The following is a 26,842-nucleotide window of genomic DNA, read 5'->3' on the forward strand; positions in this document are numbered from 1 at the left end:
TATAAGACATAAGACATTAAAAAAAAAAAAGGAGCCACATAGCTGTGACAGCAGGCACATGACCCATGTGAGTTCAAGCCAGGAAAAATCCCAACATGGAGAGCGGAGGTGGGCATGGAGTCCTACCCCTAGATTGATAGTTCCTGGGAGAGTCAATTTTCTTTTCCTTTTTAAAAGATTATTTATTTATTATTCTTACAGAATTCCACCCACATGTGTGCCTGCAGGCCAGAAGAGGGCACCAGATCTCATTATAGATGGTTGGGAGCCACCATGTGGTTGCTGGGAATTGAACTCACGACCTTTAGGAGAGAAGCCAGTGCTCTTAAACGCTGAGCCATCTCTCCAGCCTGAGTCAATTTTCTTTAAGGGTGTGTATCAATCTTCTGGGTAGGCTGGATATGCTCCAGAGGATAGCACACAGCCAAGAGTATATCAGCAGAATAAATTAGAATTGATGGAGAGAGGTAGAGACAGAGAGAAACGGGGGGGAGAGAAAGAGAGAGAGAGAGAGAGAGACAGAAAGAGAGAGAGACAGAGACACACACACACACACACACACACACACACACAGAGAGAGAGAGAGAGAGAGAGAGAGAGAGAGAGAGAGAGAGAGAGAGAGAGAGAGAGATTATATTTTCAGGACAAAGGGTGATGCAATATACTCTAGATAAACTCAATAGTGGTTTGAAAATCCAGTTTCATGATCTCAAACCCCTGCAACCTGCTAAAACACCCAGAGCTAGTGAACGCGCAATGTGAAGCCAATAGCAGTCAACCACTAAACAAATGAGCCTGGCTCTCACACACAGGAGTAAACAGACCACATGCTTTTGCCATAGAGGTACAAACAAATTTCCCTGTGTTTGTATGCAGTAACAGCCAGGAAACTCATACATTCTTTGTAAGATTCCAAAGCCTTTGCAGGAGTATGCCCCCTTCCAAGTCGAATATGGTTGTATCAGTCATGTTTCCACCAGTCAGAGGACGGAAGGAAAGCTGGTCTGTACAGGTAAGCCAGGATCCAAGGGCTGAATAGCTTCTCCAAGGAAGCCAAGAGCTTTGAGGCTCCCTGAACCTAGAAACACCCACCAGCATCACTGCTCGTGATGGTCTCTGCTAGTTTAGATGCCTGTCCAGTTAGAGGCATCCCTAGTTGCCATCCAGTGGGTGTTTGCCACTGTGCTGCAAAGTGCTTGCACATGGACTAAGCAGAGTTCATGGAGCCAAAGGCATCTACCAGACACAAGAGAGAGGCTCCTTCCCGGGCCACCCACAGTGGGAGTCCCACACAAGACATTAAAAAAAAAAACCCACAGACGTGAGCCATTGTTCTAGCCCCAGGGCACCACTTTAGCTCAGCTACTCAGTGCCAGCTTAAGACAAGAACAGGAGTAGGAGAGAGAGGCGTTCCGGGGCACCGCTCATCTTTCCCAAGCCCTGGATAACTAGACACAGTATTCAGCTGACGTACAGAGCGTTTTCAGAGGCTTCCAAAAGCCATCTTAGAAGACACAGCTTTTGAGGCAAATTGATTGGGAAGATGCATGCAACATAAAAGGGGAAAATAAGGGTTAACAGAAGTTCATGGGGGTGGGGGGGTGGGGCAAGTGTTGAAAGCATCCATCAGTGAGTGACAGTTGTCAGTGGTCTCCTGTTATCCGTGGCTTCACAGTCATAGGTTTGCTTGCCAACCTCACTCTAGTTACAGACTCCAGAAAGGAACACTTGTAGGTCAAAGTATCTAATGCTCTGAACAGGGTGATGTGGCCTCACTCTATTTCCCCCTGAGGCGGCACAGCTCCATTGCCAGGGTATAAGAACAGTTTCTACTTGCCGAGGTAGAGGACATGCAATGGTGTCACTTCGCTCAGTGCATAACACTGTGCTCCAGGAACCTTTATCTGACGTCATAATGTAAGTGCAAAAGCACTGACGCCGAGGCTTCGAATATGCCACATAGAGAAGCTGCCGAGTGGGCTTCCCCAGGGAAAAAGTGGGAGTGGGAGATGGAGATGGCTCACCGAGAAGAGCGCCTGCTGTGTGAGCATGAGGACATGAGTTCAGACCTCAGGGTTTGTGTAAACGGAAGCTGGAGACAGCCTCACACCTGCCACCCCAGCACCGCAGAGGTCAGAGAACAGAGGCTCCCTGAGGCTTGTTGGCTGCCATCCGGGCTCCAAGTTCAGTGAGATAGCCTGTCTCAAGGAAATCAGGTTAAAGTTGGACATGTGATGCCCGCTTCCTGCCTCTGCACAGGCACACACACCTGAAAACATACTTACACATACACCACACACAAATATGCCAGTCACATACATGGGCACACATACCTGAATATATACTTACACACACACCATACACAAATATGCCACAGTCACACACATGGGCACAAACAAAAGTTTAAAGACTAAGTATTTTTTAAAGGTGACATAATACTTTATCACCATATTGTTATAATTAGTCATTTTATTATCAGTTATCCTGTTAATCTCTTACTGTGCCATTACAAATTAAGCCTTATCCTTGCTACATCTAACTGTCTATCTGTCTGTCTGTCTATCTATCTATCTATCTATCTATCTATCTATCTATTCCATGCTTTCAGCTACTGAGGGTCTCAGAACACATTCTGAACGGAGAAGATGAGACTGCCTCACTTAAGAACTGGGAGCTAGAGGTTAGGAGGAATTGAAGAAATGCCCAAAGGGAAACTCTGCTCATTTCATCTTTACAGAGAAAGAGAATAAAGACTAAGGCTTCTAAGGCCACTTCCTAGTGGGACCCAAGGCTCTATCTACCTAGCTTTTCTCAGTGGAACAAACCTATTTACTGATAGTAACTGCAACTCTTAGGGTGGTGCATTCATGGTACTTAACCCCTGTAATGGTGAGGTACACCGAGAAGGCAGACAGAGAGGACAGAGAGCTGCACAGTTTATTTCCTGGCAATTTGCATTAGGTGGCTTGGTCAGTCCGGTCTCAGTTTTTAAATATGCACAAAGGGTGTAAGAATAGCAAACAGATAGGATGTTTATGAAAAATCAAAGAAAAGCTCTGTAAGCCACCCAGTAACCCAGGAACGATAAAAGGCAATTCCACAGTTGCCTTTGCTAGTTTTTGTAGCAAAGGCTGATGACCATTGAAGACTTATCTTGAAACGGAACAGATAATAAGAAACACAACAGTTCTTCAGAGCTTGTATTTGAATTGTCTAAGCCATGTTATGTCTAGGCAGCTCCAGGGTGGAAAATTCTCAAAAGGGCACGATGCATAATTATGGGAGCTTCGGTTTTGCAAGAGCCTGGAGAAGGTCACTTCAGTTGGTGGCCAGCCACAATATGCAGCGCATTAGGAAGGAGTCTGGGTGAGACTCCCAGTGAGAACGGGTGATGTTAAAGTAAACAGCAGGCTTATGGCAGCTGCCAACCTGCTGTTCGCTATCTGGTTTCAGGCCTGTAGCAGCCTTTGCACCTACAGCCTGCACAGGCATAATGCAATCACTATGTTAGAAGGTTGTACTTAAAAAAACAAAACAAAACAAAATAGCTGGAGGTTGAGCTAAGGGACTCTTGCGTGCTGGTGAGCTCCACTACTGAGCCATGCCCCATCCATGTTTTACTCGGACTTGCTTGCAGTAAGCTTAAATATAAAGACCTTCCTTAAGAGAGAGTGTATGTCATTTGAGAGCTTGCACTTTAAAAAAGCTGGTTCTCTAGGATTTCCTATGAGGATCTGACTCAGTACCGTATCTGCCTCTCACAAGGTACAAAATCCCTACAGAAACATGCAGAGCTAAACATCACTAGCTGCATCACGGGCTCATGCTAAGAGGCTCTCGGGATCATTTGGCTAGAGCAGGAAGGTGTGGATTATCGAGCGCTCCTAGTACCTTATAAAATGACAGGCCACAGTTTTTTGTTTTTGTTTTTTTTTCCTTGCCTTGTCTAATAGGTAAGATGTTTGACTTTGCTTGAGGCTTTTTCCATCTTTGGATGCTTTGGTGCTTTGGTAGAAAATATATAACCTTATATTTCAATGACTCTGAATTTGCCTGAGTGAAAAACAAATTATCTTTTGCCCAGTGTCTGAAAAAAAAGCCCTAAACTTTGTGTATAGAATTTTGTCTTTTCCTCCTCTCTTTTGGGATAACTAGGGGCCAGAACATTGTCAACATGATTCATGGTGACAATAACATTTATGAATCAGTGCATTCATAACCATATGATTTATTTAATCTGTTTTGTGCACACTGACATGGTTTAACACATTCCTGGGGTAAGGGGTTCACAATGTCAGAGTGCTTGCCTGGCCATGAGCAAGGCCCTAGGCTCACTTCCTACAACTGGAGGGGAAAAAAAATCCCCACTTCCTATTATGAGAAATAAAACTCAGAAAAGCTCTCTGTCGGGTCCAAGGCCCAGATGTCTGGAAACAATGGGGCTGGACACCAACTCTTCTTTCAGGTGCAGTAGAATATCCTTCATGGTGTCTTCTTTTTGTTCACCCACAATTTCCTTGGTTCACCCAACAAGCACTTACTGGATGCTGGCTGTATACCAGCCCCTGTGACAGACCCTAGAAACTCCAGAAGGACTCATGCCAGGGCTGCTGACCAAATGAATGACAGAAACTTTTGGTAGTGCTGTGAAAGGTGCGGTAGGGTGGAGCAATGGGGGTCATGAGAGGATGATGCTCTTGTAGAGGAGGGACGAACACCCCCCCCCCATAGAACCTGGACCAGCAAGCTGTCTCCCCCCCCCCTTATGCCACATACTCAGCCAGTGATGTCATTATCCCAGGGCCAAGACACAGTAGTAAAGGTGTGAAAGCACTCGCTGAGGTCTAGAAGAGGGGAGCCACTAAGGTGAATAAGGTGACAGAGAACATTCCATAGGAAGAGAAGGCCTTGGTGAAGGTGCAATGTCCTGACCCCTTTGGTTATCTCTCTGGATTTCTGATGGGCAGACACAGCTGGGAAGGAATCAAAGAGGAATTAACAAAAGCTAAAGGCTATGGCTTTGTGTGTAACATGAGGCACATGGATTTTCTTTTGAAAAGTACCAGGAACATGCATGGGTATTTACATGGCATCAGATCTGGATATCTGGAAGATTCTTCTTGCTGTGGTGTAAGACTGAGGAGTCAGGAAGGATCCCCAAAGGGACCTATGGGAGAAAGGGGGGGGGGTCGCCCCTGGAAATAGCAGTGCAGGTGGAAAGCAGGGTGGAAAGACACTAGGGAACTGGGAATAGAAGGCAAACATCTGAATCATTGCTCAAGACCCTGCCTTGGGAGAACGCATTATTGGTAATGGCCTTCTCTGGGTTACAGAAGAGAGGAAGGAAGAAGGCTCAGCTTCCCACACAGCAGGCAAAGGGCATAGGCTTTGATTCCTGTGCATCCAGAGTATGACGCACCCTGATCTTCAAGTGCAGATGCAGGCAGAGCATTAGAGTTCTAGACCATTAGATGATGCGAAGCCAAACTGAGATGCTGGGTTAGCCACGCCTTTGAGAAAAGGTGGGTGCAATGGAATAGCGAATAAGGAAATAATAGAGGGTGTAACTGTAAACTAATGCACTAGCACAAAGAGCTGAGCATTTTTCCATAGGCTCATCTGATACTGCTGAACATAATTTTTAAGTATAAAATGCCAGCATCTTGAAAGATGACTTATTTTAGGAACTGTACTAGTCACATGCCCTTCATACATACTGCATTTATTCTCAGGAGGAAAAAACACACTCAGCACATACAAGGAAAAGAAACCATTTCCCTAAGTGAGGAAAAGGCAGAGCAGGCCATCTGGCCGACAGCCAGGCCAGAAGCTTCTAGACAACTCCCAGCTAACTCACCTTTTACCTAAGGTCTCAGTCAGCGTCCCACCTTTAGCATGAAATATTTTAAAGGAACTTTACTTCCACCACAAAGCACTCTTAACATTTTTTTAAATACTGGATGTTATTCTAGGTGAAAAGGTGATGACCTTCCGTGATTGTAAAGAGACATGCATTATTGTTTTAAAGAGAAAGAACAAAAGGGGCCCATGGTAAGTATAAAGGGGTGATGGGATTTTTTGCTGGAAATTAGAGGTTTCTTTGCCACCGAGGCCAGGTACTTCAGTACTTCTTAAAGAATAAACTTGGAAGACAGCGTTCCCTATAAGGGCGCTTTCAGTCAAGCCTGACGATCTGGGGTCCATTCCCAGAACCTACCTGGTTGGTGGAGAAAACCAACTCCCAAAAGTTGCCCTCTGACTTCAACAAACACACTATGACATATGTATGGGCGCGCGCGCACACGCACACACACACACACACACACACACACACACACACACACACACACACACACACTGATGGGTGAACCACTAAGTCTCATTTGCGAGTGCTCATAGGAGCCACATTTTAATCTGTTGAATGGTACAAAGACTTAAAGGAAACAAGTGAAAATAGTGCCCCCCTTTTCTTCTCAGACAAATTCTACTTAGCTTGCCTCTGCCTAGCTATCTGGGCTATTTTCTGCTCCCGGACTGGAGACAGCTTTCCCGGGAGGTCGGCTGGGTATGTGCACCCATGGTCTTTTGTCTTGCATCGAAAAATTAGGACATAACAAGCTTCTAATCATCACTTGTTAATTTGAAGCAAAAAGAATTCTTTTTTCTATTGAAAGCAGATTGTAGTGTTTTTTATATTTTTAAATCAGCATTCTCCAAGGTCATATGCTATTGGCAAAGCTCAAGAGTCCCTTGTAGTCCAACTGCTTATGTTCAGCTGTGTTTACTCAAAGTTAACTTGACAAAGTCTGCCTCTGGTTATCCAGAGCAGTCATCTGCCCTCAGATAAATAGATATTACACAAACTTCTGGAGGGAATGGCATTTGGCCTCCATAATTTTGGAATAATTTACTATGTACGCTCAACCTAAAAACACCAAAAATGATTCCCAGTATGTTTTTTTGTTTTTGTTTTTTGTTTTTGTTTTTTTTTTTTGCAATAGAAACAATACTTCACGTTACAAAGGGAGCCGTCTCCATGACCTTTATGGGTGTTAGATGATTTCCTGGCAAGGCATGGGGCCACTCTGGAAGGTGTGGTGGCGCCCCGCTACAGGCAGCTGCAGGCAACATTTATTCCAGGCCTTTCAATAACCATCCAGATTTCAAGGAATTTCTGTAAACAAGCTGTCACTTAAAGAAAATAACTTTCCATCAAGTTCTGCACCAAGCCCCAGAACAGAGCATGCATATGAAATAAGAATTGGGTAAATGACTTCCAGCATCGTCTTGGAATCATGTTTACACTAGGGGCAGGAGGCAAACGCCCCAGGTCTTACCGCTGTATCTGACACTAAAGGCAGTTTTTTTTTTTTTTGCTTTTACAGTAACATAAACCATTTCCTTTGCATATGCTCTGTTCCTAATCAGATGACATTCCCCACCCCCACCCCCGCCCCGGCCTATCATATTGACGTTGCCTGTTGTCAGATTTACACACCAAAAGATGTACATACAAGTCTTCCTCTTCAAACAGAGGTGGCAGCGAGGGCGGAAGCACCTCTATTCCCCAGAGGTCAGTCAACAAACCTGTCAATCAGCAGACTTGTTGCACCGCTGGCTACTAACAGCTAGGACAGCAGTTCTCAGCCTTCCTAATGCTGCGACCCTTCATGTTGTGGTGATGCCCAGCCATAATAATATTTTTGTTTGTCTTTCATAACTGTAATTTTGCTACTGTTATGAGTTGTGATGTCAGTATCTATGTTTTCCAATGGTCTTAGGTGACCCCTCTGAAGAGGGTCACTAGATACCCCAAAGAGGTGATTACCCACAAGTTGAGATCTGCTGAGTAGCTCAGTGAACAGGGGGTGTCTGAAAATTAACAGATAAGAGAAGTCATAAGCTGGACACAGACCATGATTTCTTCAATTGCTTATTTTAACTATGGTATTATAAAGAGCTCCTCACCGCCTGAAATTGCACTCTTGCCTGACAGACACTTGCTATACCACTGAGTTAACAAAGCCCTTTCTGCAGGACAGAGTCACAGTCATTACAGCCCTCTGGTAAGGCAGGCAACATCAGTGAAGCCCTGAGCTCAGTCATTACAGCCCTCTGGTAAGGCAGGCAACATCAGTGAAGCCCTGAGTTCAGTCATGACAGCCCTCTGGTAAGGCAGGCAACATCAGTGAAGCCCTGAGTTCAGGGCTCATTCATTCTGATGATTCGTTTTGATGGCTTTGACTTTTGCCCCAACTTGCAAAATTGGCTTAGCCCAGCACTCTGTAAATTAAGCTAATGAGGGATTGCTGTTGCTTCTCAACCACGGAGGCTTTTCAAAGGGCTCTCACAGTGCACTCCCACATCCGCTTCCCCATGCTTTTGCCTGGAGGGCCACAATAGACAAATTCTTATAAATACATAGGTTTTTGTAAGATGATGGCAACATAAAAGATTGCATATGTAAATCTATAAGGCTATAAAAGATCATACATGCCTATGTAGAAAAGGGATGTGTTTTCCCTTTAATGTCAGCAAACAAATCTGCAACATGTGTGGAAGGCATCGCCTTCATGCCCGTCTCTGTAAGAGAGCACAGCGAGGCCTTGTTTGATTTTAATGTAAAACTGATCCACAGTCTTTTCAGATCTAGAAGATTCCTCACATTCAAATTATAGCCATAGAACCAGATTTAGAAAAAAAGTGAGGGCATGTAGACTCTTCTCTCCAAGCCCAGGCATGGAGAAGCCAATGGCAGGCCAGCCAGGAGGGCCAGGACTGCTTCTCTGGAAAAACTCAGTTTTAGAGCTCCTCAGGGGAGTTGTCTCAAGAGAGTGAAGGGAGCTGGGGTGGGGCCCTGGAGACTAGTGAAGTCATTCACCTCACCAGGGGTGGCTAAAGAGGCAACTGATATGTAAAACGGTTCACTTTTAAAAGTGAAGAGCCCTCTAGCAGGCAGGTTGCATATAAAGTGAAAGTAAGTTGTCAAACTGGAGCGGCCATAAAACTTCAGATAGAAACTTGATATGGGCGTTCACTCACAGAAGGAAACACAAAAGTCCTGTGTATGCAAATTATTTTCCATTCATTGGGATTGTCATGAGTCAGCATTGTGTCTCAGACAGGAAATAGACTGCAATTCATTCTCTAAAACTATTAATTCAGAAGAAAAAGCCATGAATCACTAACCAGAATTAGTCTGTTGAAATGCTGCGTGCAACCGGAGGTCAATGCCTTTCATAGTATTAAGCAATGCTGGAGCAGAGATCATAAAACAATAACAAAACAAGAAAAGAAAAAGAATGCTTCCCAACAATAATTTGAAAAATCTACTATTTTCTGGTTTCATTTTTCCCAGAATTGAAACAGCACAAAACCCACAGTACTTACTCACCAAGGAGAGGCTGTGATATATAAACATTTTTATTTCATTTTTTTTTTACAAGAAGGTGACCAACATTTTTTAAGCCTCACAAAAAGCTTCAGGTTTGGAATATATCTTGGTTAAATGTCAGCAAAGGAATTCACGCATCGTTCAAAAACCTTTTTTCCTTCCAAACTGAGTATACGTAGAAACAGTGTGGTGAGTGGAATTACAGAAAGGCTCAGAGCCACAAAAGAGAATCCAGCTTTTATAGCTCCAGACAGGGACGTCTCCGTAGGGTGAGGAGGAAGGATGTGACACACAGCACAGCAGAGCCCTGTGCTGGCAAGGTTGGAACCCTGTTTGACCCTCACGATACCTGGGAGGGGTTTAGATGAGCTTGCTAATTTTTTGCAGTTAGTGATCATGGAAAACTGGAGCCTGGTTCTTCTAAACTGAAGGCAATAACCTTAGTGGGAGTGGACAGTCATTGAAGTGTCAAGACTGCCATTTTACACGATGCAGAAATACCCCAAGTACTGGTGCTACATACGCCGGAGACAGTAATCATTTTATTCTTGATACTGAGACACAATCACACAGTGATCAACATTTACTTTTTTAACCTACTGAGTATGAACAATAAGTCTGAATCAGAAGCCTAACCCTGGCTCTTGACCATACTGCTCAGAAAGCATTTTGACGAAAGTTCCCTAGCCCCTTCCATGGCAAAACATACTGAACACAACATTTATCACCTCAGCCATTTTTGAGAGTTCAAACCAGTAACTTGCGCACACTGGCATGGCCTAACCACCTCCATCACCCATCTCAGGAGCTTTTCAGTTTCTCAAATGCTCACACCCATGAAGCCAGAACTCCCCACAGCTCCCTGTCCTCAGGCCCTGCCGCACGTTGCCGCTGTTTCTGTGGACCTGACTACTCTAGACACAAGGGTTTCCTTACAAAGTAGAGTACAAAAAGGCCTGTCGTTTCTTGCACACATCACTTCCATAAGATCAGACAGTCCTGGGCTCACCCTGCAATGGAAGAACCAAGGACCGGCTTCCTCTTATGGCACGTACTTAGCCTCCCACTCTTAAAAAGGCTTTTACAATTACACTTTCAACTTTTCATTTTGTGGAAGAGGACAGCTTGTGCCGAGGTGAGAGTTTGGAGGTCAGAGGACGACAACAGGACTTAGATGGTTGGGGAGTGAGGTTCTGGGCCGAATCAGACTGACCTTAAGACTGCTGAATGCTTCCTCCTGACGGGAAATGCTAAGAGCAAGAAGAGAAGCCCTCTCTTGCTAGGCCTTTCCTCAACAGCAGGCTTCTGGGCTAACTCTCTACCATGCCTCTGACCCATGCTGTGCTGTCAGCTTGGCTAAATCCGCCCCTTCCCCCAATCCAAGCTATGCTGTGGCCTTGGCAACCCCTCCCCCACCCCACCCCCATCCATGCTGTGCTGTGGGCTTGGCAGGTTTTCTTCTCAGTGTTTATTTCAAAGGACAGCCCCCCAACTCCCCAACCCCCTAACCCCCAGCCCCACAGTCAGGCCTCTGCTGTCATTTAACACAATCCAAACGTTAGCATGCGTTCTGTTAAGTCCAGGTCAAGAAGAAAAAATGGAGCCACTGCTGCTGTTGCTGCTGCTACTGCTGCTGCTGCTGCTGCTACTACTACTACTACTACACACACACACACACACAGACACACACACACACAGACACACACACACACAGACACACACACACACAGACACACACACACACACACACACACACACACACACACACACACACACACGCTCCTGGGGGCAGAGGGCTCACCCTCTATGTACCTCACACTTTGCATGTGTACTGTGTGTGCTGTGTGTACTGTTTTTGCCACAATAAGTCCCGTGTCCAGTAGACTGAAACCTTTTAATCTTGTAATGACACAAAGAAGAGCTAACATACAACAGTTCTCTGCTTTTACTGTGCCAGTGTAGGGACTGGACTCAGGTCGCCAAATTTGGTGGCTAGTGCCTTTACGAGCTGCGCCATTTTGCCAGCCCTTAATTTTGCATTTTGTCATCTTGCTCTTGAAAGAATTTCTTATTCCAGATTCACAGTGACTGGACTACCTCGCTTGTCAGCGCGCCTTTAGCTTCTGTTTGAGATGAGCAGGGCAGACTGCTTCCGAGTCAAGCACCTCAACATGATTTCCCCCTTTATGCAGTGTTCACAGACTCTGGGAGAAGACTGGATAACGCTTATGAACAAGTTCCCAATCCTCAAAAACTTAAGAATAGCGTTAAAGTAAAACACTGTATTTATGACAGTACGACCCTGTATTTTGGTACAGTAGAGAATCCTGCTGAAGAACTTGCCCCAAAGTGTCAGCATGGCATCTGCCGTGCCTTCAAGAGATCGTTCAATCCCATTTCGCAGTGGGCACCTCCTTGTAATTAAACACTCCAATCCTTCTGAGCATGTAGGACCAACTCCTAAGTCTCCTGTTCTTAGCTTATTTCTCTCTTTCCTCCACAGCCTATTCCTTTAGTCAAGACAACTCTTCAAATGTATTTTTCTCTACACCACTCGTAGCTCTAACTTCTCCCACCTCTGAATTTTTTTTTCCATTATGCTTCTTCCGTCTTTCTATTTCTGAGCTACCATCATGAGTTACAAGTACCAGGCAATTGCATTTCTCTCTTGTGTTTTGTTCCGGCTCATTCAATCTAGCTCAAATCAGATCTTCCAACTTTTCTGTTAGTTTTTTTTTTTCAGAGGGGGGTCTGATGACATAGCCTAGGCTGGTCTTGAACTCTTAGACCCCCTGCCTCAGTCTCCCACCACCACACTGGGCCAACTCTTCTAAAGCCTATATCAAGGCAGATTTAGTTGACCCATAATCCACTATGAAGACATCCCATACTTTCCAGCAAAGAAAATGATGCATAATTTCCCTAAATTACCCAGCTGCAAATACTCAGTAGTATTCAAGTGGTCTAAAGAGACAGTCAAGTACCCTTGACCGTGGCTGAGTTTTCCTAAGAAGAAAGAGGAGAGATGAATCTGGTCTTAATAAGCTCAACAGAGCAGACAAAGTGTGTTGCAAATCACTGTGGTGATTTAGCATCCAATGGCACATCCAGTGCACAGACTAAAGCCTCAAGAGCACTAGAGCACTCTGCAAAGCAGGGCCAGTGGGGCCAGGACCCAAACTCCAGCTCAATGACTTCTATCTTCTCCATGCCCGAACCGGCAATTGTGTGATGTTTGCTGTCTATCCCTAATTCTTTACACCTGTGCTTTCTTCCTCCCTCCTTCCCTGCCTCCTTCCTTTCTTCCCTCTTTCCTTCTTTCCTTCCTTCCTTCTTTCCTTCCTTCCTTCCTTCCTTCCCTGCTACTGACCTTGACTTTTTTTTTAAGTTTTGGATTAGCAAGACTTACAAATTGAATCTGGAATGTTCAGCTATGACCTGGCCCTCAGCTTGCAGCACTATTTTGAAGGCTATAGAGGCTTTAGGAGACGGTACCTAGCCAGCAGAGATAGATCACTAGGGTTGGGCCTTGAAATGTCATACCCATCATTGGTTCTAGATAACCTCTGTTTCTTGTTTGCTTCATGTGAACAAACCACTGCCCCACAGCCATTCTGCCCATTGCGCTGAAATACCCTGAAAGCACGAGCCCAAATTAATCCTTCCCATCTTAAACTACATCTGTCAGATATTTCGTCAATGTCAAGAAAAATAAGTAACATAGCATGTAAGTAATGGTGGTATATATTTATATATCAACACATGCATGTAGCATGTTCTGATCAATCCGGATAATTAGGATTTGTTTCCTTTCCATCGCTATTTCACATCCTTCTAATCCTTCGTAAGTTCTAACTGGATCGTTGTGAACCATGCTATTGCAGTGTGTTGTAACTGCAGAACAAAGTCCCCACAACTTACTTTGGTACCCCTTATTAGTAGTGGTTAGGAAGGCAGAGGTGGAAATACAAGATTATACAAGTCTCCCAGTGTCTTAAGATGCATTTGGATCAGTGACATTTGTCAGTCACCTCCGTGCCCTAAATGCTTCCTTCAGAAATGTGATGGCTGCTAGTCAAGTATGCTCTTCAAATAGGATGATAGCGATCTTTCTGTAAGGCCGCATCTGCTACAAATAAAGGCGTATCTGCTAGATTGCCCTGGAGAGACAGACAGTGGTGCCACCCAGGACAGACGCTCATCGCCAAAGAAAGGAAGGTGACTGAGAGCCCCATTGCACACCTACACCAGATGTAATTAAAATCAATATCCACCACAGAGGACAGGAAAGGGGAAAGCAGACTAATGGGGAGAGGTGGTCACGTGAGGAGAGGGATGGGAGCACGCCCAGCGCTTATAAAACAACCTGGGAAAGGCGGAGTGCTCACAGATAAGCACAGGAGAGACCTGGAATGTTAATCTCACAGAGTTGTCTCCTCAGTGGAGGAAATGAACACCTGCTTTCCACCCAGAAAGCTGGGAGGGATGTTAACCCCATGGTTACCTTTGCTCCTTGTAGAACCAGGCCTTACCTAGATTCCCCAGAATTTTTACCCTAGATTCTACCTCACTAGACTTTGATGCTTAGCTTTGTTTCTCACTCAATAGAATCCATGCTTATGGGGGGTGGGGGATGTCACATGTGTCTTACAAGCTGCTGGCAGCTACACTGTCTCTGTCAGAGACCACACCAGACCCTAGGCCCTCAAGTTGTAGAACACATCTTCATGGTAGAGGTCACATGTACTTTACAAAAGAGTTTCAATATAGTCACATTTTAAGTTTTATCGTGCACATGGGACTGGGATAATTGTTACCAGGATACTTTTTCACAAGATTATATGGTATTTAAATATGTTTAAAATAAGCTGCCTGGTGTCAGACTCCAGAAGTTTGATCCAGCCCAGCTAACAAAGTTGAGCTGAACCAAGTTTTCATTCTTGCCTCTCTATGGATTAAATTGTTTCACTGTCAGCAGTAGAGCTTGCAGGGAACCAACAGAAACATCCTATTTTATAAGCTTCGTGTATGTGTGTGTGTGTGTGTGTGTGTGTGTGTGTGTGTGTGTGTGTTTTCACAGAAAGAATCTTAATTGGAGTTACCCTACACAGGGGTTCCTCTCAGAAGGTGTAAGTTGCCAAACAAAAAGTTCAGTGGTACCTGCCCTTGTTGGTCAAGAACGTCCAAGACTCCGCCCTCAAAGAATATAGGCCAGTGCCATTGCTCCTAGTTGCCCACCAGAATTTGATTACCAGACCATATACATTAGCCACAGGACAAAGAGAAATCTACTTGTTACTTACCAGAAAGCTTTTCCCTGCTGGCTACCTTCCCCAGTACCTGGTGCTACTCAGCTGTGAGCCTTGTGAGCTATAATAACGACAAGATATGCCTGTGTGTGCAATTGTGGCACATATATTATGGAGGTAACTGTGGTGGTTTGAATAGAAACAGCCCCCATAGACTCATGTGTTTGAATGCTTGGCTTACAGGCAATGGCACTATTAGGAGGTGTGGCCTTGTTGTAGTAGGTGTGGCTTTGTTGTAGTAGGAAGTGTGTCACTGTGGAGGTGGGCTTTGAGGTTCTCCTATGCTTCAGCTATGCCCAGTGTTGTACACAGTCGCTCCCTGCTGCCTGCAGATCCAGATGTAGAACCCTCAGCTCCTTTCCCAGCACCATGTCTGCCTGCACGACACCATGCTTCTCACCATGATGATAATGGACCAAACCTCTGAAACTGTAAGCCAGCCCCAATTAATCTTTCTCTTATAAGAGCTGCCACCGTCGTGGTGTCTCTTCACAGCAATGAAACCCTAACTAAGACAGTAGCCAACTATCTTCTGTATGGATTGAAGGCCCACTCTGCAGGAGGACGTGCTAGAGCTATAAATATGGCCAAGAGGCCATGGGTGGGGAGCTCACAGGACCCCAGAGAAGTTTCTTTGTGCTATGGACAGGACAGATTATAGTGAAATCCTGTCTTCTGGATGTCGTCTTTACAAAAGTGCACAAGATCAAGCCAGTCAACAGTCCAGCGCGGAGACGGGAAGGGCTCATGAACTGGTCCTCACTATTGGCAGTGATCGATACAAGGGGAAGGAGAGTCAGTTTTCTTTAGGGGTGTGGTCCCTGGTAGGTCCCCCATGATCCGGTGGATGGCCCCATGCTCATGGGTACATGGGCAGCACAAACTGTACTCAGTGGGCTATTTAAAAAACACAGGAGACATGAATAGGAAAGGAGAGGTGGGGAGTGAACCTAGGAGAAATTAGAGGGAAGAATTGGGGTAAATGTGATGAAGTACATTGTATGAGTGTATAAAATTCTCAAAGTAGCCAGGCGTGGTGGTGCACACCTGTAATCCCAGCACTCAAGGAGGCAGAAATAGGTGGGTGCCTGTGAGTTCGAGGCCAGCCTGGTCTATAAAGTGAGTCCAGGACAGCCAAAGCTACCCAGAGAAACCATGTCTAGAAAAGCAAACACAAATCTCAAAGAATTAAAATATTATATTTAACTTAAAAAATAAATATCCACAAAAAAAATAAAGCCACTTTATACCATTTTCTATTCCTGTAACACAGTTTCACTTTTCTTTATAGTGCATATTTCATTTTTTTAAATAAAGGATAAGAACCAGGTGGAAGGATAAGGATAAATCAACTTTCTGCCTGGACTGACTTATTTTATTTTATTTTTTACTGGGAGCTTCTATACTACCTTTTTCTCTTCATTAGGCAGTTGAGGGTAACAGATAGATCCACAAATGTGGACCAGCTATCCTGACTACACCACACCCTTGGTGTGGGCAACAGGGTAAAAAAAAAAAAAAAAAGGAAGAAAAGAGGGAAGAGTAGACCTAGTGAGATGCTCTGAGCCTGTGTGGGCATGGCAAGATAAGGCAGGCGGCCCCTGTGTGAAGTCTAAAAGGCTTCGGGCAAGGGCAAGGATGGCATGCAGCTCACTGACAGAGCACATGTGTGTGTAGGCTCTGGGAGACTGCTGCATCCCAAGCACCAGGGAGATGGTGGAGTGTAGCAAGAGGGAGTCAAGAAGTGATATGATGGAAGGCCTTCACCCCTGTTCTCCCTATTTCCTGTCCAGCCCACTTTATTGTGGACGTGCCTTGGGAAGTAGGGTCTCCCAGCACTTGGAGGAAGAGGCTCACTTTGCATCCGCAGCAACATGTTACAGAACAGGAGCACATGTATAGACTAGCCAGAGCCCATGAGGAGAACGTGCTTTCAGAGGTACAGGTGCCATAGGCTGTGACGACAACAGCTCTGAGCCTCCACAGCACTGACGCACCATCGAAGGACATGCCCAAGACACCACATAAGCCATAGCAGGCAGGAGATGGCTGTGCATTTTTCTGGGGCCTCTTATACAACTTTTATCATTTAAGTTTATCTTATGTGCATTGATGTTCTGTCTGCATGTCTATTTGAGGGTGTCCTATCCCCTGGAACTGGTGTTACAGAATAGTTGTGAGGTGTCATGTGGGTACTGGGAATTGAACTGGGGTCCTCTGGAAGAGAAGCCAGTGCTCTTAACTGCTGAGCCGTCTTTCCAGTCCCTTACACAACTTCTAAAGCAGACCATTAACAAAACAAAACAAAACAAAACAAAAAAAAAAAAAAAAAAAAAAAGAAGGAAAGGAAGGAAGAAAGAAAAGAATAGCTTCAGATAAACTCCCAGTCACTATTTTCAAGGGTTTGCTGCAAGTTATTATTAATTTTTTAGTCCATTTAACCAGGATGGAAAACACCATAAAATTGGATGGAAAGAGCCGGAATCAGGCACTGATAGAGTTCAGTTCTCTTTCTGGCTCTGCCTAAGTAGCTGCAGCAGGTCACTCCCTCCCACCCTGTAGAGCGTGGGAGTAATTATCCGTGCTTTTACCTCATAGAGTCATAATGAGGATCAAACAGAATAACAGATGTTCATGCGCTCTGCGGGACACAGTGCAACACAATATAAGATATTATTAGACCTAACCTGGCATGAGATCTGCTAATCAAACACCAGTATAGTAAGTACAAAAACGAACTTAGTAAAAATATTTCTTCAGTTCAGTCATGGACTGGAACCCCTTTTCCTGCCATGGTAAACAATCACCTTCACTTGAAATGGTATTTTTATCACACAACCAAGCCTTGGAGTTTCAGTGGGTTCTGGCCTTGCTCTACAACTTCTGTCTGGTAGCTTTCGCCACATGGCTTCCTGCTCTGGAGTGAGCACATCATCTCTGCAGGAGAGGGTAAGGGACAAAGGAGGGTAAGGTCTCCCCACGTGGCCAAGGGCGTGCCATTTGATCTCATGCAGGGACTAAGTCACCCGTGGGTACTGCGCATAAGCAGGGACCACTCCGAAAACCCTCATCCAGCCCACTGGTCCTACAGCATCCAGAAGCTCACTCACTTCGGATTCCGCTGCGGTTATACTGTGTAGTCTGTCTGGCACTGAGAAATCTTCCTGCCTTCCCTGTGGGCTTAGCCAAATGTATCTACAGCTGCTTGGAGCCATGTTTCATGTTATTTTAGTTCAAGGACAAGCTTTTAAAATTAAAAGAAAATGTTGGCTTTAATTATAGATTAAGAGTGGAAGTCCTTTCAAAGGAATTCTATCAAGTCCCACCAGGGAGACAGAATTAGAATTTTTACAAAATGTAATCCTTCTCTTAAAGTTACCATCTTCATTGCTATTGAAGGAGTACGTACAGAGCACAGAGCAAAGACGGAGACAACACTGCTGTGGCTTTTAAACTACAGCAGTCACAGTTCACTCGCTCAGTGTTATATTTCTGTCACACTTTAAACCCAGGATTTTAAGTGTTAGCAGGCGTTACTATTGACACGGTGACAGTCCAAATAGAAGACAGTTGACTATGCAGCTTTAAGAAAAGCCCCAAATCTTAGAGTGGAAGCTTACAACGCACTCAAGTTGAGATATGCTGTTCATAGGCTGAAGAGCTTCACTGCAGGGTTAGTTGAAAATACTACCTGTCCGTCCTTGAAACTTGACCCCGTTTAAGTTTTAGTTGCTAATAATACTACATTTATCATCTGTACACTGGGGGAGGGATGAGAAAAAATTTCCAGGATCCTCTTATTATGTGGGCTACCTTAGGGAAGGCAAATACTGCCTTATAGAACTTCTGCTCCTGATGCCAGTGACTATGTTATATTAATTGGGGAATGGACTTTATAGATTTGATTATGGTTGCCAACTAGTTGACCCCAAAATGGGGAGATTGTTCTTGACCATACAGGTGGTGTCAACTCTTAAATGCAAAGGTTTGCTGGCTAAAGGGGAAGTGGGGTTGGAGAAATTCGTGCTTGGAGGGAGTCCATGTGATGATGTTGTTTGACAAAAGGAAGAAACCAGAGAAGAGGCAAGAGAACTCTCTACAGTCATATAGGCTAGGAAATGTTAACCTCAATCCTATAGCCACAAAGAAATAAGTTCTGCCAATGGCTTAAGTAAATCTGCAAGTGGGGTCTTTCTTGTGCTACTAGCAGGAGCCAAATGACTGACATCCAGATGTTAGACTGTGAGACCCGGCGTGGAGACTCCAACAATTCTGCCCTAGGTGTTTGACCTACAGAGCTCTGACATCATACAATGCTGTTGAGTTATAACATTTCTGATGGCTTACTATGTGAAAGTAGACAACTAAGACATGGGCACAGAGCTGTTCTTGTATTTGTAACCAGGCTCACAAACCCCACCTCGTTAATGAGGCAACACACAATGCCTCATGTCCTCTGCTGCCCCATTCCTCCGCTGATGCATGCAACCTATTTCTTCATGGCAACATGTGTGTGGTGTTCTGAAGCCAACCTCTGCCATTTGCCTTGCTATTCTTGGTCTAGGAGTCTCTTTTCTATTCTTTTAGGATAAGTGTTGGGGCGTACCACTGCCAAGCAGCATCTCCAACAAAGGATGTGTGGGATCACTGGGAAAGAAAACCCTTTAGGACTGAAGACTGGAAACTATAAAGCCGCTAGGAGAAAGAATTGGAGGAAGGCTCCACGGCACATTGAGGCAAGGGTTCTTGGATGTGACCTCAGGGCAGAGGCCATGAAGGGCAAGCTAAATGTGTGGGATTGGTAGCAAGCCAAAACATTTCATAGAGCAGAGAGTACAACAGAGGGAAAAGGCAGGTCACGAATAGGGAGAAAAATGCAAATCACCTCTCAGAGAAGAGTCTGATCGCCAAAGCATAGAAAAACATCAACTGCTCAGCAGCGAGAAAACGACCCCATGACACATTAAAATAAAAGACTTGCATGGAGGTTTCTCAAAAGAAGAGTTACAAACGGCAAAAGATATATTGAGAAAGGTTCAACGTCTCTTAAGCATAAGATAAAGCAAATTAAAGCCACAAGAAATCTCTTCATGTCATACAAGCATTAGAGGCACTGTGGAGGAATGTGTCCCTCTGTGCATTGTTGATAGAAATGTAGATTACTACAGCCATCAGAGGAAACATCATGATTTCCCAGAGCCAGTCCAATTAGAATCACCATGAGATGCAGCCATTCCAAGACTGGGAATCAAGCATGCTGAATAACAAATGTGCTGTGTATATCAGAAGGATTGAGAAGATTTTAACTGGTCTGACCACATTTGAGATGGTGCATATGTTAGCATGATTTGAGTGTTCCATGTGTATACCTGTATCAAACGTCACATTGTACTTCATAAGCACATGGAATTATTATTCGTCAGTTGATGGAAAAGAATAAGAAATACAGAAAAGACTACTTGGGATCCCCATATTCCTATGAGTGCACTGCACTCCCTGGCTCAGATCGGCTGATACTTTGCCATGTTTCCTTTCCAATGGTGACAGCAGCTCGTAGTGGAAGGATTCAGAGTTCCCAAGGATGAACCAAAACAACATGCCACTAAAACATGAAGTAATTCACTGCAAGTGAAAGGCACAGCAAAAGAAAGGGTCAGCCTTGGAGAAACCTGGGGACAGTGGCCTGTTTAAAACAGCACTGTTGAGGCTGCTGTGTGTGTCTTGACAACGAAAGAGAATCAGGCTTATTCCTGAAGGACGGGAAAAAACACAGAAAAATAGCCCAAGGCCAGCTTATCACTGCCTAGAGAGAAAAGTTTATTGTGAAATACTTCTTGGACCAGTCAGCGTCAAACCAATCATCGGGGGAGGGGGACGCTAAGCAGGAGTGCTCTGTGAAAATATATTTTTAACATTTTAAAAACAAGTCAAGCTTTGGAGAATGTGCTGTCCATTGGGTAGATCTGGGTAGGGGTTTGAAGTTTACTGCATGTATTGTCCTTGGCTGGTGCCATAGTTTGTTTGAGCAGAGTGGAGAGTGGGGTCTGACTTTCACACGAACTCTGGTGCCCCATGTCCCCTTGATGGGGAGGCCTGGTGACACTCAGAGGAAGGATAGCAGGCTACCAAGAAGAGACTTGATACCCTATGAGCATATACAGGGGGAAGAGATCCCTCTCAGTCACAGTCATAGGGGAAGGGGAAAATGGGAGGGAGGGAGGAATGGGAGGATACAAAGGATGGGCTAACAATTGAGATGTAATATGAATAAATTAATAAAAAATATTTTTAAAAAAGTCAAGCACACATACCAAATCTAGTATGTCTTTTAATTGATATACTGCTCTTCAGACATGATGGTCCTTTCTCTCCCACTGCCTTCTCTGTGTGATTTTCCTCAACTACACTTATAGCACTAGCTAAAGTCATAAAAGTGACTCAAGAACAAAGGGGTAAAAACCATTTGAAGCATATGATATTTGATGCTCCATTTACTGATCACTGTGCTTGAAGGAAAGGTTGGCAAAAGGCAGTGGAATTCATAGTTCCTGGTTTCCCTTAGAAATTCCCCTCAAAGAACCTAAAGTTTCCATGGAGAGACAAAAAGAAAAGTGGGTTTCTAGCATGTTCCACTACATGCTTAATGAAAGAACAAACAGTCCATCAAGCTCAGGAGCATTTTAAGGGGTGTACTTCTAAGGAGGACTCTTATAACTATAGGCATGTTTATTTCATTCAATTCTACTTAAAGTTTTTCTAGAAGCAAGGTAACTTAGGGTGTCTTTGCTATTAGAGTAAGCCATGTTTATGCAGATGACACCTATCAACAATGCTAAAAAAAAGAATTAAAAATGGTTCTGTCTCTCTGTCTCCCTCTGTCTCTGTCTCTCTGTCTCTCTCTGTGTGTGTAAGTGTGTGTGTGTGTGTGTGTGTGTGTGCGTGTGTGTGAGTGTGCGTGTGTGTGCCACATATATATGGCTTCCAGAGACTGAGAAACGGTGTTGTATTCCCTGAAGCTGGAGTTGCCTGTAGTTGTGAGCAGAACACAGACGCCGAGAGTGGAACTCGGATCTACTGGAAGGTCACCAAGCACTGTAAACAGTAAAGCCATCTCTCCCACAATTTTTTAATTAAAAAAAAAATGTATTATTGGGGCAGTGTGAAGAAGCAGCTAGATGGACCAAACCTGCGTGCCGCTGCATCCCCCGAGCTCAGTGCAGATGCCCCCACTGCCGCCACGCCCAAAAGAAAGGCCGAAGGGGATGCTAAAGGAGATAAAGCCAAGGCGAAGGCTGAGCCACAGAGAAGATCTGCAAGGTGGTCTGCCAAACCTGCTCCTCTAGAGTCAGAGCCCAAGTCTAAGAAGGGAGAGGGGGTGCCCAAGGGACAGAAGGGGAAAGCTGATGCCGGTAAGGATGCCAATAACCCTGCAGAAGATGGAAATGACAAAACAGACCAGGCACAGAAAGCCAGGCACTTGGCTGGAGATGCCAAGTGACATGTGTGCATTTTTGATAACTGTGTACTTCTGGTCAAGTTTTATAAAGGCAGAATTTTGTTTTACTTTTTTTTTTTAAGGGAGAGGAAGAAACCCATTTTAAATTATTTTTTAGCATTGCTAGTAGGCTTCGTGATGTTAGCACACAGGACACCTGATTGTTTATAGGGGAAGGAACGTGTGTCACTAAAAAAATGTCTCCCAAGCTGGACTGATGATGGACAACTCTTTCCCTGATAATTTTGAAAGACTCCTGTTGGCTCCTGGAGAGATGTCTTGGTGTGGACATATGTGGCCACCATGACACAAAACACCTTGTGGTGTGGGAAAACTCTAAATTGATTTTTTTATCCTCCCCCCTGCCCCCCCCGTACCATCAACATCAACTTAACTCCCTTAAAACCAGAGGCCTGTTAGAACCTGACACCCAAAAGTGTTTTTCCAGTCTATTGGGCAATCTGGACTTCGCAGTGACGGTACTAAGTGTCCTCAGAAAAGCAGTGAGTTAGTTAATAAAAGATTGTGGACCTTCAGATTGATAATTCTGCCATTTCCACTTCATTTCCTGAAAGTCAGGGTTGGTTGTGAAAAGTTGTTAAACATCATCCTTAAAGTGAAAAGTCAACCCTCACGCTAAACCACTTTCCCCTTTTCAAAGCTTTGAATGGAGATTTCATTGGGTCTTACAGTGGCTTTCTGATTGTGGGAGTCTATACAAGAAGGAAGGATGGAAGTTCTTGTACACTGTTAGTGATTGTCTGCCCCACGTCCTGCCTGAAATACCATGATTGTTTATGAAAAACAATAGTTAGAAAAAATATTATTATGCACGTGTATGACACAACACACGCATGCCATGATATGCATGTGGAGCTCAAAGAAACCTAAGAGATTCATTTCTGTCTTTCAACCCCACTGTGGCACGGTCTCTCCTGTTGGCTGTGCTGCATTTTCCAGGCTAGATTCCCTAAAGCCTCCAGGTGATTCTCCAAATGTGCCAGCATTACAGGTCTGAGCCACCACAGCCACTGCCTTTCCATTGGCTCTAAGGATCTATCTACCCATGAGGATAGGCTTGCCTGGCAAAAGCCTTCAACAGCTGAGCCATCTTACTGTCCCATTAGTAATTCGGTGATACTTCAGACAATTACCCCAAATGTATTATGTCTTGCTGTTGCATATGTATGCACAATTTTTAATGTGTCTGATGTCTCCCTTTAAAGCTATCTGAAACAAAGAAGTATTTTTTTTTATGATAAAGGCATATACTAAATCTGTATTATAGAATTCTCCTTTAAGTTAGTGCACTGAGTGTTTGATTCATTTGTCCTTCAAAATGACATTAAAATTATAGGATGCAAATTTAAAATCAAATATATACATAGCAGTGCTTGAAAACAACCAAAACAGTCATTGTCAAATCAGAGAAGCTGGGAAGTTCACGAAAGAGGAAAGACATGCAGCATCTCGCTGGCATAGAAACCTAGGCAGGAACACAATTTGAAGTGACGGGCAGGCTCTAAGTTGCCTCGCCCCATAGAATGCAAAGTATACTGCAGGTCATAAACGCACACACAGAAGCGAGGGGACACAAGTGACACCAAGAGGGTTCCAGTTACAGGGCTCTTTCACCAGAGGACTCCTTTTCTGCCTTCTTGGCTCAATGAGCGCTTAATGGGTCATCTGGATACTAATATTCTAAATACTCTTCAAACAAATCAGTAAACGTGTGGAACAGGGTAAGAAGGACTCTTCACCCTGGCTTTAAAGCTATCAAGAGCTGCACGTGGAGTGTTGGGGTAGAGCATGTGCTCAGCCTGCATGCTCCCTGGGTCCAATCGCTAGAGAGAAAAGGAAGGGGGCATTGAACATACTTTCAAGTAACTTCCGATCTCTCCACAGGTCACAACTGCTATGAAAATTGAGAGATAATATGCGGTCGTGCCTATCATTATGATAAAAATGCAGGAAGCAAAACCAAGTTCCCAGGCAGGAAGGTTTGTCTGGCTGACAGTTTTCGTTGTCCTTGGTTGACACTCTTACTTTGCAGCCTGTGGAGGGGGGAGACCATCGCTGCGGGGGGGGGGGTGGGGGGAACATTGAGGAACAGATCTGTTCACCTCTGACAGCTTCGGAATGAGAAAGAGAGGGGGAAGGCTCAGAGTCCCAATTCTGGCTCCAAGAGAAGCCCCCAGCAGCTCAACTTTCTTTCCCTGTGCATCATCTACTAAAGGTCCGCTATTTCTGCTATTTCTCCTACACTGGTAGCCCTACCTCTTAACACATTAGTTTAAGGGACATTTAAAAGTTCACACTGTAACAGAAGAGAAAAGGATGACATTCTTGGACCAATGTCAGTATAATAAAGCTGGTTAATGAATGGAGATGGGATTAAAGGCCAAACTGGGAAAGATAAAATTATGAAACTGTTCATGACACACAGGAGAGAGATGAACAGTGAGGAAAAGCAGAGAAGCAATGACTCCTAGCCAAGTTCTTCTCAATGACCCAAGGCCAAGGTCATCTCAGTGGATCACAGGCCAGTGTCATCTCATAGGTAAATTCTTTCAAACTTTCCTGACATGAAGAAGGGCTAATATATCATTTAAAAGTTTCCAGAATAGGGGCTGGAGTGATGGCTCAGAGGTTAAGAGCACTGTGCTCTTCCAGAGGTCCTGAGTTCAATTCCCAGCAACCACATGGCGGCTCACAACCATATATAATGAGATCTGATGCCCTCTTCTGGTGTGCAGGTGTAAATGCAGGCAGAACATTGTATACATAAAAATAAATAAATCTTTAAAAATATTTTAAAAATAAAGTTTCCAGGGTAATAAAAAAGGTAAAATAGTTTCTAGTCATTTCCAAAAGATGATCATACCCCTTTGACTGAAGCCGTGTAAGAGCATCAGGATGACTAAAATTACAGGCAAATCTCACTCGGGACTCTTGATGCAAGAGTACCAAGTGGAATATTTACTAATAGAAAGTAAAGTGGATTCAGAAATATGTTGAAAGAATGATATACTATGATAAAACAGAAAATTTCCCCAAGAATTCAAGGACACTTACATGTAGGAAATTTACTTTTAAAATAACAGCACAAATAAATTGAAAGAACTCGAGAACAGTCTTAAGAACTGCAGAGGCAGCATTTTGTGTATGCACCATGCATCACTGTGTTTGCAGCATTCTGTGCATGCAGCATGCACCACTGTGTTTGCAGCATTTTATGTGTGCAGCACACATCACTGTGTTTGTAGCATTTTGTGTGTACAGCACGCATCACTGTGTTTGCAGCATTCTGTGCATGCAGCATGCACCACTGTGTTTGCAGCATTTTGTGCATGCAGCATGCACCGCTCTGTTTGCTGGGCTGTGGGCTTCCTTGTTAACTATTCTAGGAATGGCTGAAGAGTTCCTTTACTTTATAGTTTTCTTATTCTTGGTTTCTGATCACCAAAGCTTTCTGCAAGCATATACTTAACAGTAAAATATAAGAAAAATTACACTTAACGTTGGCTGTCAATGGTGTTTTGTACACTCACCAAAAAGACACAGTTACAAGAGCTCGAGGGAAGGAGCAGATTAACACAAAATGCAATCTGAACATGATGCTGTGTCCTTTGAAAAGCCACATGGACATGACCAAAATGTACAAAGTACAATAGCTGTTTTATAGATCAGTGTTAATAAGAAATTACATATACTGAAACAATTAAGAACACACATCAAACATCTAGTAATTAACTTCATGAGAACTATGCACATTATATATGAAGTGTAAAAACTTACTGAATGTCATAAAAATTGACCAGAATAAACATTCCTTAGTGTGAAGAATTAATATATTAAGGTAAAATATATTCCTCAAACTAATACTGCTAATAGTGAGACTAATATTCAAAGTGATACCAAATTAATTTCTAACAAGAATATCTTTTAAAAGCTCTTTTTAAAAAGATTTATTTTGTGTACACTGTTTTGCCTGCATGTATGCCTGTATGCAGAAAAAAAAAAAAGGCACCAGATCTCATTATAAATGGCTGTGAGCCACCATGTGGTTGAACTCAGGACCTTTGGAAGAGTAGCCAGTGTTCTTAACCTCTGAGCCATCTATCTAGCACCTAAGAAGAATATTTTTAATAAAACTTGTCAAATATACTCAAAAGTTAGCTGGAAATTGAGCTTTTAAGAAGCCAGATAAGAGTATGTCAAGAAAAAATAAAAATGGACTATGCTGCTAAATGTCAAAATGGTCTATAAAAACCAGAGTTGGGAGAGAGCGGTCTGCTGCTAAACACTGAGTATATTAAGTTTGATCCCATACAGTATCATCTAAAAATAGGCATCCTAATGAAGATAGTATATAATAAAAGTAACATTTCCAGTCAGCTAGGAGCTCTGTTACATTCAGTCAATGGTGTTGGAACAACTGGCTGTCCACTGGGGAAGAAACATACAAATTAAATCCCAGCACTTGGGAGCGAAAGGCAGGAGAATCAGGAGGAGTTCAAGGTTATCCTTGGTTATAGAGAGAGTTTGGGATTCCTTAAGACCCTTTCTAAAAAATAAACAGAAAATAAATAAGCGAGTAAACACAGAAGTCTGATCACTGCCTCATATAAATTACAAAAATAC

General features: G+C 43.8%; 2 protein-coding genes across 4 annotated transcripts in view; one reads left to right on the forward strand and one right to left on the reverse strand.

The window, feature by feature from the left end:
* Positions 1–26,842, reverse strand: part of MKX (mohawk homeobox) — a 71,203-nt gene that overhangs the window by 18,917 nt on the left and 25,444 nt on the right. The window lies entirely within an intron of this gene.
* Positions 21,845–22,313, forward strand: LOC311597476 (non-histone chromosomal protein HMG-17-like; the record flags this gene model as incomplete). The annotated part of the gene is made up of 1 exon (XM_084781710.1): positions 21,845–22,313. The coding sequence occupies one exon, from the start codon at positions 21,845–21,847 to the stop codon at positions 22,199–22,201; it is 357 nt and encodes a 118-aa protein (XP_084637836.1). The 3' UTR covers positions 22,202–22,313.

Source organism: Acomys minous (genome assembly GCF_964271855.1).
Source record: "Acomys minous genome assembly, chromosome: 5".
Taxonomy (NCBI): domain Eukaryota; kingdom Metazoa; phylum Chordata; class Mammalia; order Rodentia; family Muridae; genus Acomys; species Acomys minous.